We start from the raw sequence: 16,282 nt of genomic DNA, 5'->3' as shown, positions 1-16,282 counted from the left end.
ATTACATATTACTGCTTAGAGAACTGTGTACCTTGATAGGGATTTAGACTTGGAAACTCTTCAAATTAACATAGTGCCCAGTCTAATAATGTGCTAGAATCTTTTCACAGTGAAAGTACTTACACATTTTGCTAAGTCCATTTCCAAAACCATTTCATTAACATCACTTTCAAAACTAACTTAGCCTAGTTCCAGGCTGGAACTTTAAATATACATTTAAGCTTATATTATTTTCACAATAGATTACAGCAACTGAAGGACTGGTATTTTTCTTTCCTTTTCTTTCCTCTACATTTACATAGTGTGTGGTAAAATACTTTGGAATTGTGAAAATGGAAGGGGACACACACACATGCCCCTACTTCATAAAAAAAATCAGCTCATAAAGAAGGTTAAAAATCTCTTGCAGAATTTTGCATATAGTGATCATAGATTTCACTATAGGTAACTAAAACAGATGAAGGCAAAGAAGGCATTTTCTCAACTGTACTGAGTCTTAAGCTCAGGACTGAGGATTTTAGGGGAAGTGATAAACTCCCTACACAGAAAACCATTTATAGGACCCAGAAAGAGCCAAATTCTGGAACTTCACTTGGAGAATTTTGTATAAAACATGCATGCACTTTTGCATGAACTAGTGCTTTCTTTGCAGAAACTCACATTTCACACACATACACCCACTATGATGTGGGTGATTTCTGTGGTGATTTTCTATGCCACAGCTGCAGATGTGTGCATCGTGTGAGTTTCTGTATGGATTTGTGAGGAAACACTAGCTTGATCACTGAAATGTAAGCCTTGGATATCCCAGCCCATTACAGCCTCATTTTTAGCCAAGCCCTAGTCCCAGTAAAGTCAAGTACCATCAGTTAACCATATTCAAAAAGTGTATTCTTAACTTGCTAGTAGCATGCATACAGCATACTACTACAGTATATATACAGATACATACACTACCTATACATCGCATTTAGAAGAGAGAAGATAGAGGAGCAATCGAGGTGAACTTCTGCCTTCATAAATGATATCTGGTACTGTGCTACCTGGCCTAATAGAAGAGACATGGGTACCCAAGGAAAAAGTACCTTAAGTATTGAACTGTCCTTCTTTATATTCTTCACTAATAGCAATTTCAAAGCGTTGATATATATTCTACTAAACTTCAAATTGTTCAGAACTAGACAGACAACAATCTGATAAAAATGATGCTCACAGAAAGATCCCCTGTACTCTTGTGGAGCTCCAGTGATTTCAGTGAAAACTGGCATAATTAACGTAATATAGGAACAAAACAGTGAATAGTAATTTTTGGTGTTATGCTGGAAATATGAGCTGTTAGTATAGAATTACCTTATTCAGATAAGGTCAATCTTTGCGGAAAAATGTTATCATCTGAAAAAAATTCTCTATTCCCTCCAATCAATTCAGTAAACTTTCTGGCAATTTTTATTGTGACATAAGAAAAAATGGACATAATCTTCAGATTATACTAAACCTTGAAGCGATTCTCAAGCATTGATAACCCCTGTGATTCATGACTTCTTTCTATTACAGATCCTGACTTCACTTACCTAGGAGGTATTTTAAATCCCATCCCAGGTCTAGTATTACAGTAACAATTTCTTTATACATTAAATTTTAAATTAATATCATATTGCATTTGACAGCAAGGTATATGTTCTCCCTAGACTGCCAGTTTGAGCTCTCGGGAGCTGATGGAATAGTACGTTCCAGTCAAGTAGAACAAGAAGGAAAAACAAAACCAGGACAAGCAGTTGACTGCATATGGACAATTAAAGCTACTCCAAATGCTAAGGTGGGTTTCATTCATATCGTTCAGCTTATAATGGGTTTCCAAGTCATTAGTAACAGGTAATAGTCACTAGCTGTGATTTGCATAACGTCTCTCTTTCACTGAAATGAATTGTGTATCAGTGGCTTAGGAAATCCAGATAGAGGATTGTTTCTGAAATTAAACTTATACAGCAAGTCCACAATGTTGTCTTCCTATTATTCGAAACTTAAAATACAAAATAACTGTGAAAACTGTTTAAGCAACAACTTTCAAGGGCATTTGACTTGGATTCTGGTTTTACTGGAAGACTGTAGGCAAAAATGCTGGCTAACAGCTTTGATAAATTCCAGTAAATCTTGTTGCCATGGTTTTAAATTTTGCCCCCACTGGTTCTGTTGGAGAATTTGGTTCTGTTCAAAGTCAACAGAACACATACCTGCTCCTCCCCAGTCTAATTCACAATCCAGCACCTTAAAACCCACTTTCATCAGTAGTCTGAGCTAAAATGAAAGGCTTTTCTTGGAAACAGCTGAGGAACTGTCACTCTGTCTTCTGACTTAGCTACAGGATCACACCCTCTTAAAGTGCCACAATAAAATTTGCTAGAGCTTTTCAGCCCAAGCTCTAAAGGGCTATATTAGCTGCTCAAGCCAAAAATCAGTATGAGTTACCTACATACCAGATTGTGCCTGCAGAACTAGAGACTGCTTATGAAAACATCACGATCTTATGCTCATTAAAAACAACTTGAGCTTTATTGTTGGACAGAGAGAAGGATAAAATCAAGGATAAAATCCTATTCATAATTCCAAAATACAATAGCTATAGCCTGTTTAAAAAAAACAAAACCAAACAGTTATATGTTTCAGAATCATATACCTGTTAATTGCTTGTGAGTTGCACTGAAAAGTACATACTTTTTCCTCCATACAGCATACGCATCTGTAATTTTGCTTCTATATGTGTATTAAAGCACATATCACTGCTCGCATATACCTAAAAGTTAAAAGTATTTTCAAGCAGTAGCTACCAAGATGACAAGCCTACTCTATGCCTTCTTACACACTCCTAATAGTTAACTAACCAGTCCACCAACTTCCAAATTAGTTCTAAAACAGCAGCTTAAAAGATGGTAATAAGATGATAAGACAAGAAAGAAACTAAAACTCCCTTAATATATTTGAGCCTTTGAGGAAGTGACTCAACTCCCAAGAGCTCTATACTAGTCTAAGTAATAGTAGCAGTTCTTCCAGAAACAATAATAAAAGCATTTTCACTCTACATTGCCACTTGAATGCACCAGGTCTTATGTTTAAGTATTTTAATAAATGATTGAATGTTTCTAGAAGGCAGAGTTATAGTTGGGTCAGTCCTGAGATTAGATCATCATCCTAAATTATTGAGTTAAAACATTATAGAAAAATAATTCTTAGTATTCTGACATTGGTTTCTCAAGCTTCAATTCTGGAAGAATGATAAAATCCAATAGATCTGATATGGTGCAGTCTCTTGAGAAAAATAAACATAGGCATTTTTCATTTCCTCAATTTGATCTTGTAATAAAAATAAATTTTTAAAACTGACACAACTGCAGCAATTAAAGGATTTTTTAAAATCTGCATAACAGATATTTAATAAATTACCTCCAGATTTCAGAAAATTACTAGAATAATCAATATAATCTAAGAGTGAGAACCCTTTATATTTACTTGCCTAACACATTAACCAGAAGGAGCATTTGCAGAGCTGGGCTCTTTTGATGGAAATATTCCTTTGTTTTCATACACAAAATAGCTCTACTAGTAGTGTGCTAATTTATTTTTAGCTTCCATTGTAATTTCACAGCAGACATATAAAGTCAATCGTTAAATGAAAATACCATCTCTCAGCCCAAATACTATCACTTAGAGCTCACAGCCATGTTTGTGACATAAGACATCAATGGAAGACAGGTTCTCAATGTAGCTGAGAATTTCCAGCAGTAAATCTAACAAAGACAGCAGAAAAAAAAAAAAAGGAAAAGAAAAGATATATATACTGAAAATCACAAAAACCAGTGAGATGCAGCATGAGATAACATGGCACAGGCTGCACCTTGCACAGAATGTGCAGGGGGAGGCAGTGCTGGCAACCTGCCTCTGGAAAACACTGGAAAGAAAGAGCCAGGGTGTACAAGTGTCACCTATCTTTTACTGTGTTCTTGTAACATGTTTTCAATAGAGCCTGTTTAGTGTATGTGGGGGGTATCTCCCCTGCCAAGATGGTTTGGTTTAGTGAATTCTTTAAAATTCAGTGTTAAAAGGCTTTGCACTAGCTGAGGTTAAAAGCAAGATACGGCAAAAGGGCAGGAAAATAGGTAATAAGCAATAGTAAGCGTGGTGCTCATCTACTCTGTCTTCTCTGGTTCACAAACTAAACAAGAATTTAAACAGGAGTTTGAGGTTCTTGTCATTAGGCAGGTGCAAGAAAAAGGTCTTTAGTGTCCATAGGATCAGCCAGAGAGGTAATTGCAAACTGTACTCAAAATACAGTCTAGACCCAAGCTTATCTGAGGAACACACTGAAGACCTCATGGATAGAGGAGAAGCACCTCTTCTCCCATACAGCAGGAGAACTCAGCCTCTATATGAATAGATTAGTTCTTTGTCAAAATAATGGTCATCTGAGGAATTTTTAAAGTTTAGAGATGGACTTTGCAGCATTCGATGACTTAGTTGCGTATCTCATCCACTTTCACTAGAATTTTGAGAATTCCAATAGAACCATTCAAGAGATGAAAAGATCATTTTTTTTTAATGTAATTCTAACTGAATTACAAACTTGCACAAGTTTCCTGCTCCAGTAAAATAAATTATTTGCTCACTCTTCAAGTGCTATCTTGGTCTTCTAATTTCCTTGCTGCATATGTTCTACCACATGCCTTCTCTTGGATTAGACTTCTGCTTTTGGAGGAATTAAGATTGGTTTAAATTTATTAATTCTTCCTGGATAGCCATCTTACTTTTCTCCTGCTTCCATTTTTATTCAAATTACTCCTGACTTTATGTCTTCCATAACACTGTGCTGGTTCAGTAATTAGCTTTCATTCTGAAGCAGCAAACTTTAATTTCCTTATTTTACTTCAGAGCTCTTCCGACTAGACTCCTTCCCTTATATTTTAACACTGTTTTCATGAATTAAAAAGAAAGAAAAGTGAACAGTCAAAATAACATTAAAATTCTTTCAGCACGTTTATGTGTTTCTTGTATCTTTATTCTAGAGTAATAGACTGCACATTTAGCAAAGCTGCTTAGAGGTTTCTTCAGCAAGTGTGTTCCTTTTTCCTTTTTTTTCTCCATGGGGAGTGGAAATATATCAGAGTAAATGGTTAAATAAAGATTGTTTTGGGGAGGGGGAGAAGTGAAACAGATACTTCAGACAGATTTGAAGTAATATTTCACACTGATGTTTAATGAGAAAATGTAAGTTTAAGTGTTGTGAATTGGGAGTTGCACATATGTGTAAGGGGACAAAACATCTTGTTCAAGATTTGCTAAGAAAGAAAACTGTCTTCTCTGTATTACTTTTCCTAGAGACATTAATTTTTCTTTTCTAACAGATTTATTTGCGATTTCTCGACTATCAAATGGAGCATTCAAATGAATGCAAAAGAAACTTTGTTGCTGTATATGATGGAAGTAGTTCTATTGAAAACCTGAAGGCAAAGTTTTGCAGCACCGTAGCAAACGATGTCATGCTGCAGACTGGGACAGGTGTGGTACGAATGTGGGCAGATGAAGGCAGTAGACTAAGCAGATTCAGAATGCTGTTCACTTCATTTGTGGATCGTAAGTAGATTTTAAAGAGCCTATTCTCCTAATAAGGGTACTTTCAGGTATTTTAGGAAAAGCGTCAGCTATATATTATGCAGCAGGAACACAGAAAAAAGGTCATTTGTTTCCTTCACATACTAGTCGGTAAATTAAATACTTGCTTCATTACAGTTATAAGCATGCTTCCTGAAGAAAGGCTTTCCTCCATTCTTAAAAGTTTTAGTTTTCATTTGAATTCAGTAATAATACAGTCCTAGGCTCTGTCCTTCTCACAAAGAGTTCTACAAATGAGCACAGACTTACTTAAAAAGACAGCAATGGAACTGAAGTGTGCTCTCCCACTAGCCTCCATCTTCCAGTTCCCTGCCAGACCCCACAACAAGGCACTTCTCAAGCCCACGTGGGATGTTCAGAAGACTAGAAAACACGTGTGACCCTGCAGAGTCTGGCTCTTCTTCCTATCCACAGCCCTACCTTCAATTTTGGATCTGGAAATGCACCCACTCCAGCTGCACCTAAGATGCTAACTCCTTCTCAACTGCATATGGCTCTAAACGATCCCACATACACTCCCTTAAAAAAGCCCAGTTGTGTTGCACAACCGTGGATAAGCAGTTAAATTAAAATTTATTTAAGAAGGCTATACTGAAAGCAGGGCTGTAAACACAGTCTGGATTTCTGTGTTTGGATTCCATAGCCCGGGTTAGAGGTAGTCTTTACTCTCATTGTAAATTAAGGTGCTTTCTTGAAAGCATACTTTTCGTGAAGTTTTCTTCTAAGTGTTTTCTCTTTGAACTTAATGGAATTTTGTTGACTCACACATTTACAAGGGATGACATTGTCCGCATTGCAGAACCTGAAAATAAGCGGCATCTTCAGCACAAAAGCAGACCAAGTTTAGAACTGCAGAGCAGATCTGAGATACATGGGGAGAGCTGAATAAAACATATCTGCCACTTCAGGAAATGAGACCTGTGCTTGTGCTAGAGGTTTTCAAAAAGTTCTGCTCGAAGAATAAGTAGTACAGGTGTGCTTTCAAAAAAATAACTTTTTTTGACATAACTCACCATAGCCAGTCCTGAAAGGGATCCTGGTTACCACCTTGCAAAAAAGTTCAGGTTACAAGTAACAAGCAGATTTTATATTCTCTTCCATAAAACGGTGAAATTTAACACAGGAGAAAAGTTACTTTCTGTAAAACGATCTTTCTAAAGTAACAGAGACTTACAAGAGAAATAGCTTATTGCTTACTTTGTGTACATGATAGTAAGAAGCACTTGCATGTTTCAAACTAGCCTATTGTTTAACCTACAATAGGCATTTAATAAACTTTAGATATTGTGAATTTTAGTAAGTACCAGTTTTAAGTATGACTTGCTTGCAAAATTTGTTACTGCCTTCTACTAGATTTTATTTCAATACAATTAGTGATAGTACAAATTATTCCAGCTTTCAATCTAGAAAATGCTATGAACTTTGCCAGGGAGATTATCCATTTATATTATAAATATCGAAGTGTTTGGGGTTTTTTTTGTTGAGGTCAGGGGTGGGGATGTGGGGGGGTTTTTGAGTGCAAGAGGTTGAAACAGTAACTACTCCTAAAGCTAGATAACTTTCCAAACTTACAATTTTAAAGCAACTCAAAAGTCATTGGCAGAAGAAAATCTGCAAAGGTACGTAGTTATTCTTATTTATCTTCTAACCTGAGATACTGTCTGTGTTAGATAAAGTAATTCAAAAGTATTGTCTGAAAAATGTTTCATGTATTTTTAAATAACCTAATGATAAGTAATTTTTCTAACTGAAAAAAGTGAATCCATGCTTATCTTATTTTCAGATCGTTAAGCTATTTTTCTCTTCTAGCTTACTAATGATTTGTAATTATATGAAGCCAACCATGAAAACAATCAATATTTCTGAAAAGATTTACATAAATGAACTAATTGTGCATGACAATCACCTAACACACACCTAGTGCTGCTTGCAGATTTGACTAAGTAATTGAGCTAACAGCTATGTTAAAAATCAATGTATTTGATTTCTGGCTTGATTCAATACATGAATAATGCTAGATAAAGAACACTGTGAACATTGCAGCAGTCTTAGGCAGCTGTTATAAGAAGAAGCCAGCTATGTCCTTGAAGTCCTGGACTGGAACCGATCAATCAGTGTGACTTTTAGACTTTGGACTCCCCAAATAACAAACAAAAGGAAAAGGAAGCCCATTTGTCCCATCTTTATGAGCTTGTGAACAAAAGCTATCCCCCAAAAATGTCAAAGAGACTACACAGGAATGTAAAATGGAGCCTGTGCTGGTGGACAGAGAAGCAGCAGCAGAATGCACAATCCAAAACTACAGAAACGTGAAAAAAGACCCCTGTTCAGGGAAATGAGAAAGAGAATGTGCCTTACATCATAATTCTTCCTCTGTGCCTCCAAAAGAACTAGAGCTCCATACAGATGAATATTGAAACACCAGCAGATACACGTGGATCCATGACAACCACTCTGGACACAAATTTCATAGAGCCTCCTTTATTTCACAGTCAGAAATGTTTTAGTAGATATTGGAGCCTTTTTAAGCTATTCTGTTTAAATGCTGATCTTATTTATAAAGAAAAGCTTGTGTAATCTTTCTTTCCAAATTCAGAAGGAAAAACTACCCAAGTCTTTTCTCCCCACGTGCTAATAAGGCCAGTAGCCTTTTATTTGGTAGTCTGCATCATAAACATGTCTGGTTTAACTACTAGTCTTTGTCCTGGTTTTAGATATATAAAATGGTTAGAAACGTTGACTACATCTTCCTGTTTCTATGAATTGCTTCAGGTTGTCTGGGATACCTGTTTTCATATTTAGATTGACACTCTTCCATAAGTTTAGCTTATCATCATTTAGTCCTTCAGGGAGAAGGTATGAATCCCTTTGGAATTTAATTGCAGCATAATTTTGGATGATGCTTACATCATGATTTCACATGATGCTTACCGAATAATGCTTACATTGTGCCTTAAACTATCAATGATGTGAATTGTCTCAGCCATCTACTCTTGATACATTGTAGGTGATAATTCAGCACACCAACAATGCAACAACCAGGTTCTTTTATATTTTCTTCCCTAAATGGTAGCAGTTGGTGAAACAGTTAAAGACATAGTTAAGTCCAAATGTAGGAAAGTTTGATTTTATTCTTCCATTTACCAGGAAAATGCATGGTTGAACTTAAAGTCCCACTGAATCATGTCCCACTGAAAAACGGTTTGGCCCTTGAAACAAAGTGTGCATAAACCATTCTTGAAAAAAGGCTGTTGATTTAAGAGCCTAACTAGGAAGTCTCTCTGGTCAGAGAGGATCAAGGAGAGCAGGTTTCCCAGGAACATACGCAGTCAGTGGCTGAAAATCTCCAAGGATGGAGACTCAGCAACCACTCAGGGCAATGCATACCAGTCACGTCAGATGCTCTAAGTCCTTATCTTCATACCATTTCCCTGGATCCCCCATATTTCTCTTGTACTGGTGACCCCAACACTGAACATAGCATTCCAGATGTGGTCTCATGAGTGCCGAGCAGAGGGGAAGAATCACATCCCTTGACCTGATGGCGATGCTCTTCCTAATGCAACTCAGGATGCTATTGGCTTTTTTTTTGCTACAAGGGTGCATCACTGCCTCACGTGCCACTTTTTCTCCACCAGGACTTCCAGGTGTTCATCTACAGAGCTGCTTTCCAGCTGGCTGGCTCTCAGCCTATACATATATATGGAGTTATTCCTCTGCAACTGCAGGACTTTGTGTTTCCCTTGATTGAACTTTATGAGGTTCCTGTCAACGCACTTCTCCAGCCCGTCTCAAATGGCAGCACAACTGCCTGGTCTATCAGCCACTCCTCACAGTTTTGTAGTATCTACAAATTTGCTGAGGGTGCAGTCCACACCAACATCCAGGTTAAATGGTGTTGGCTTTATTATTGACCCCTGGGGTACACCACTAGTGATGGCCTCCAGCTGGACTTTGTGCCTCTGACCATAACCCTTTAAGCCTGGCAGTTCAGTCAGTTTTCAGCTCACTTCAGTGTCCTCCTATGTAGCCTGTACTTCATCAGTTTCTCTACAAGGATATTATGGGATACAGCTTTGAAAGCCTTGCTAAAGTCAGGATATACAACATCCACCTCTCTGTCCCCATCCAAGCTGTAATTTCATCATAGAAGGCAATCAGTTTTGTCAAGCATGATTTCCTCGTCATAAATTCGTGCTGACTACTCCCAATTACCTTCTTCTCTCTAATGCGTTTGGAAATGGCTTCCAGGATTATTTGTTCTATCACCTTCCCAGGCATGGAGGGAAGCTCCCATCTGTCCCTTTCAGTAGCAGGCCCATGTTTTCCTTGGCCTTCCTTTTGTTGCTGGTACACTTGAAGAAGCCCTTGTTGCTTTTCATGTTCCTCACCATATCCAGGTAGGCGTCACTTTTCCCAGCTCCATCCCTGCCTGCTCACCGTGTCTGTATTCCTACCAGGGCACCTGACCACGCTTGCATCTAACATGACATTTCATTTGTAGCTGATATAACGGGTATTATCTATGACTCCCTAAGCATTGGTCATACTTTAAAGAAGTATTCTTCAAACAATTCCAAACAATTATATTCTCAGCTCAGCTGAGTGAGGAAGATTCATGTGATAGTTACTGTGACATTTTTAAACACTGAAATTACATAGATAAAACACTTCCAAAATACACTTTAAATACATTCTGTATTACATTAAAGTATTATAGCACTTGCGCTACAATTAAAATACAATCTTCCTATATGGAATTTCTTGCCAGGTTGGCAGGGGTTAAGCAATAACAGGAAGCTAATGCAAAAGCTTAAAACCAACGAGCATAGGTTACCAAAATTCAGTGGAGTAAGAAATAGGAAGACAATGCATATTAGACTTAGAGAATGCAAATTCAAAATTAAAGGTTTGAGTTTTCTTTTCTCTTGGGTATAACTCCTTTTTGTCACTGAGACTCTGAAGCTTAGCAGAAGGAATAAGTGAGGAAACAGGCTCTATTCAGGACTAGTCATTCTCCTCTGCTGTACCCTTTGGGTTTCACATTATTTTTCAGAGAATCCAGACTGCTCAGGAATAAATTCTTTCTATGAAACCAAATAGGAGAATGTCTATCGCACATCTTTGCTGTTTAATATATAACTGACTCCACTAATAGACATTTCTATCATAAAAATACTACATTACTGAGACAGAGAAAGGGAATATGAATTTCTTGTCCAGTGCCCTTAATTCGTATTCTATGCATATTATACATCCTGAAAAGAATTATTACTATTTTTTAATATATTTTTCTAATGTCAAGGAGCTATAATATTCATGGAAACAAAATCTTTAGGGCAACTTTCTAGTTAATTTACTTCAAAATTTCTAACTATATATAGACAGATAGATAAAAAGCTAAACTGTACTCTGTCTTAATCCCTGCATTAGCTCTAATAGGAGGATCTAAGAGCTTTGATTCACAAGCAGGAATGACTTAGATGCCTCCAGTTACTGAAGTCTCTTGCAATTACTGAAACAGTCCTCCACAAACTCAAATCTGATTTGCCTTAAGATATTAATGGGGTCTAAAAGGCGGATGTTCAGGAACTGCTTCACAACCAGCTATACCATCTACATAGCAGATGCACAGCAGATAGAATAAATATATAATTGATGGTGAGCATGAGATTTAAGTATTAAGCTTTTAAGGACAAGTATTAAAGCCTTCTTCCATTATCTGTGTTGTGTGACTGTCTGTATCTGCTACCCATTTTAAGCAAGAATATTTTTTTTTTTAGCATTGATAATACAGCTGAAAGCAACCACACGAAGAGAGAGTAAATCATCCAATAATTAGTGATATGCAGGAAAAGTGATTGTGTTTGAAACAGAGCTAAAGAATGAGTATGCGTGGTAAAAAAATAACAGGAATTTACTAGTTTTATTGCAATGCATCAATTACTGAAAATTCCTACTGTTTTCTTTCTCTTCTCTCCTGCAGCTCCCTGCTCAGGCAACACTTACTTCTGCCATAGCAACATGTGCATCAATAATTCTTTAGTCTGCAATGGCATTCAAAACTGTGCATACCCTTGGGATGAAAATCACTGCAGAGGTGAGTACAGTGCAAAGTAGAGCCTTTTTGAGCTAGGATGGTCAGTCTGCCTTTCAAGGAAGTCATGAAATGCCTGTTTCCTGGAAATATGCTGAAGACAGCTATTCTGCTAATCTCAGGAAGGTGTTCCAATTTTTTTATTTAAACTCAGGAGACACGTAAGCATCCTGAATATTGATCTTACTGCTTTAGAATTAAATTTATTCTTCTTCAGCATATACTTTAAAACAGCTTGATAAGAAATAGAATGTAGTATTTGCCAGGTTGCATCCTATCCATTTCTAAACTTTAAACAAAGCAAGGATTGTAGGGACAGGTGTTCTCTTTTATTAGAGAAAAAAATACAGAGCTGGAAAAAGACAAGCCTTCAAGCACGAAAAACCTTTCTCAGGGCTGAAATAGAAGCAACGATCTTCAAAGACAAATACAATTTTAAAACATTTGTTTTAAGTTGTTAATCACAGGCTATTTCAGACTAAGCCTCTGCTGCGTATGGTATGAGAAACGGTGGGAAGAAGGAGGAATGGTTAGGAAGCAAGAAGCCATTGCTTATGGATAACAGACACATGTAAATCACTGCTTCTAGAACATGGGGCAGGGGAGTATTGTTTAAACCATCACAGCTACAGTAAAAACTTGTTTCAATATCAGGTTTTGTAGGAAAAATTCTAGTGACTTAGGAAAATTGTTATTCTGCTGAAGCACAAATATATTCACCTGTGCTTCAACAATAACTGAATTTTCAGAGTTAGACCAAAACCAGTTTAAGGTCAACAATTTTTCTTGCTAAAAGAAAACAATAAAAAACCCCAAACACTTGAACTTGGGGTTTTTTTGGCAAATGGAATGGCACAAGTAGGTCTGAACACAGAACTCCAGAAAAATTTAAATAGGTGCTCCATTTCAAAGAGAAATTGACCCTGCAGGAAGGGTTAAAACCTTCTCTAAAGAAAATCTAGAATTTTTTTTTTTTTTAAAAACACAGAAATCCAGCTTAATTTTTTTAGTAAATAAATATTAAAAGAACTTCTTTGAAATTGCATTTTGGGCAAACAAAAATTCACACCACTAATAAATACTCTAATGCAAGATATATTATGGGAGCTTTCCAGTTAACAAAACTGATCCATAATTCCCAAGTTTTCAATGTAAAAGTAGGCTCCTCTAAACAGTCCTTAGCTTTGATAATATTCAATATTCCCTCTTAAGTGTAATTGCTAGATCTCTTTCCCATCTTTACCAACTGCCTTCTGGAATCTGGCCTAGAATCCACACTTCACTCACATACTGCAGTATTTTAAAATGAATTCCATTAAAACCATATTGCAACATGAAGAAAGTGTCTTTCTCAATATTGTTGTGTCTGGTGCTGAATAACCTATCAGGTTTTATGTTGAATACAATCTAAATTCTGCTTTAATACTTGCACAGCAGAAATTAAGAGACAGCTAAAGACTAGATCCATATTGCCAGCTAAGTTCCCTTAGGACAAGAACATTTACAGAACAGAAATCCAACTGGAAAATTTTAATCTTCAAAGAAGAATTTTAAGTATGGAAAACCATCTTGTTCTGATGCTGCCATCTTGTGTGTTTTCATATGAAGTACTAGCCAAAAGTGCCATACGATTTAGGTTGGTTGGTTACCCCTTGCTGCCTCCTCCCTCCCCCCCCCTTTTTTTTTTACCCCAACTGACTTGATTACTGGACTGTTAAAAGTGGAATATATCTATGCTAAAGCTCCCTGTGTTGAAATAGATAGAACAGACTCACACAATAGACACAGTCATTAAATTCCCAAGAGATGTGAAAATAAATAGTACAGTCAATCTTACATCATGACTATGATATTTCACTTTTAAAGAACAAGATAATTTAAATCTAGGTTTCCTTCTACTGGCATCAATGTGATTACTACCAGCAGGAGCAAACCATGGTAAGAGAAGCATCATCTGTAGCTGTATAAACTCCTGTTTAACCAGTGGATTTTGGAATATGAACCAGTCAGTATAGGTTCAGGATTGAAGCCACATCCCGGCTGAGTCAACATGCACAAGCCACCTGCCAACTCAATTATCAGGTGGTAGCCACTAATGCAGACAGGGAATTAAACTTGCTGAATAAATGCACAGACCTAGTATGGTAAATCCCATTGACAAACAGGTCTCATCTCCAGTGCCATTAAGTCATTTAATTAATACAGCACTTATATGACAATCACAGTACAGCTTGCTGTGTTTTAATACATGATCAAGAGTGTGGAAAATAAAAGCCTTATAATCCTCATCTTTACGTTGCAGAAAAGAAGAAAGCTGGACTGTTTGAACAAATCACCAAAACTCATGGAACAATCATTGGCATCACATCTGGAATAGTTTTAGTTCTTCTCATCATTTCAATCCTAGTACAAGTAAAGCAACCTCGCAAAAAGGTTATGGCTTGCAAGACTGCTTTCAATAAAACTGGTTTCCAGGAAGTATTTGATCCTCCACATTATGAACTATTTTCACTAAGGGACAAAGAAATTTCTGCAGATTTGGCAGATTTATCAGAAGAACTTGAAAACTATCAGAAAATGAGACGCCCTTCAACAGCTTCCAGATGCATTCATGACCACCACTGTGGCTCCCAGGCCTCTAATATAAAACAAAGCAGGACAAACCTCAGCTCCATGGAACTTCCCTTTCGCAATGATTTTGCGCAGCCTCAGCCAATGAAGACATTTAATAGCACATTCAAGAAAAGTAGTTACACTTTCAAACAAGCGCATGACTGCCCTGAGCAAGTCATAGAAGACAGAGTGATGGAAGAGATTCCGTGTGAAATCTATGTTAGAGGAAGAGAAGATACAGCACAAGGTTCATTATCTATTGACTTCTAGTTTCCTAGTGGAGGTGGTATCAGTGTATATATAAGATGCTTGTGTATAATGACAGTGTATATATTAACAGTGTACTATATGCAGCGTGTGAGATGCACACACACTTTTAGCTTATTATACTTAATTTTAAAAAAAGTGAAAGTCTTCATAACTAATTCTTGCTGAAAAATGGTGAATTTCCTCCCATCTTCCCAAGCTACCTATTTAGTGGAGGAATAAGACAGAGACTTTGCATGGAAATTATAAGTTATATTATAAGATATTGGAAGAAAAAAACCCCAACAACTACTAATCACTGAACTCTGAAAACAATGACTATTACTCTCTTCCTCATATAATTTTCTCTTTAGACGTCTGCTTTTCAAGACAATTTTAATACCTCAGTTACATAAATAAAAGTAGTTAAGTGCACCACGTGTATGTCAACATAGGTGTCTTACTGTATTTGTCAAACTGAAAGTAGAGTTAGTGTTAAGTGCCAGTTAAGACTCAAGAGTTACGTTACAGCCATCTGTTTCATCTTGCCTATCATTTATATTGCCTTTAATTATCAGTTCCTTACTCTATGCTTTGTGAGAAATAAGTGTAAAGGATTACTGCCTTTTAAAAATATTGAGTTAGATTAATTTTAGTACATTTGGAAATATATAATCTTTGCTGCTTTTGGTTAAAACACAAGTAAGTACTCATGTTATTCTAGATGTAGACTTTTACAACAGTTTTCTTTCAAGAAGGTTTAGGATTTTAAACTATTCTGCCATGTATCATAGATCCATATGGCACACTGATTTCACAACTCTGTAGGTAGAAAACAGCTTTGTTCCTGCATTTTCCAAGTATTTACATAAATAGACTGTACTGTACATTTGTCTCTTAAAATAGCTTTTTACTCCTTATTGCCACCAATCTTCCCTGCTGAAATCAGTGATGATACTTTTAGCTCATGTCCTACTTGCCTGAAGAGAACTGCTCTGAGGTCTGTGTGATTACCAGATATACAAAGATACTGGAAACAGAAATCACAAAGCAACTCTTACTAATCTTTATGGAACCCTTCTTGTGCCCCTTGTTTCCACTTGCAAAATTGCACATTTCATACCTTTTTTAATGGTGGTTTGGACCTAATTTTAAAATTTTTACAATTTAGAAAATTTTTTAAAATAAAATAATTCTCATTGTGGTTTTTAAACTTTTTATATAGTTTGATACTGTACAGAGTATTTATTAAATCAAAATCTACACCTGTACAGCAGGCTTGTTTCAGTGTCCATATTAGCAGCTCTGAATAACACTCAGTGGCTGCTGCATACATTGCAGTTTGCCAAGAATAATTAGTATGACTTCCACATTAACCTACATTTTATTCCCTGGTTTGTTTGGTTTATTCTGGTTTGGTTACAGGAAACCTTTCACTAAAGATGACCCACCAGCTTGCACTGGGCATCTTTTTTATTTACAAAAGTATGTAAAACCATAGTGGGTTTTGTGTTGACTGTAGTACAAAAAAAAAAATTTACAACCTTACCAACTGAAAAATCTTTTGTTTTAAATAAAAGATGAACAGACGTTATTACAGATTTTCATTAGAATGATGAAGAAAAAGAAATTTTTTTTTTTTTTTTACAAATGCCTAGAATGTAA

General features: G+C 36.5%; 1 protein-coding gene across 2 annotated transcripts in view; it reads left to right on the top strand.

Moving 5' to 3' along the window:
• The window catches only part of NETO2 (neuropilin and tolloid like 2), a gene marked incomplete at both ends in the record, with an annotated part of 32,318 nt that extends 17,677 nt beyond the window's left edge, over positions 1–14,641 (top strand). The window contains 5 exons of one of the 2 annotated variants that reach the window (XM_082489544.1): positions 1,555–1,578; positions 1,689–1,816; positions 5,394–5,622; positions 11,648–11,761; positions 14,061–14,641. In XM_082489544.1, the coding sequence (XP_082345670.1) occupies positions 1,555–1,578; positions 1,689–1,816; positions 5,394–5,622; positions 11,648–11,761; positions 14,061–14,641 (1,076 nt within the window). Of the gene's footprint in view, positions 1–1,554; positions 1,600–1,688; positions 1,817–5,393; positions 5,623–11,647; positions 11,762–14,060 lie in introns of both variants that reach the window. The other variant, XM_082489543.1, reaches the window with a different exon arrangement.
• Positions 14,642–16,282: the final 1,641 nt, after the last annotated feature.

The sequence above is a fragment of the Vanellus vanellus genome (genome assembly GCF_965231255.1).
Source record: "Vanellus vanellus genome assembly, chromosome: 12".
Lineage (NCBI taxonomy): Eukaryota > Metazoa > Chordata > Aves > Charadriiformes > Charadriidae > Vanellus > Vanellus vanellus.
This window is presented reverse-complemented; position numbering and strand designations above follow the sequence as displayed.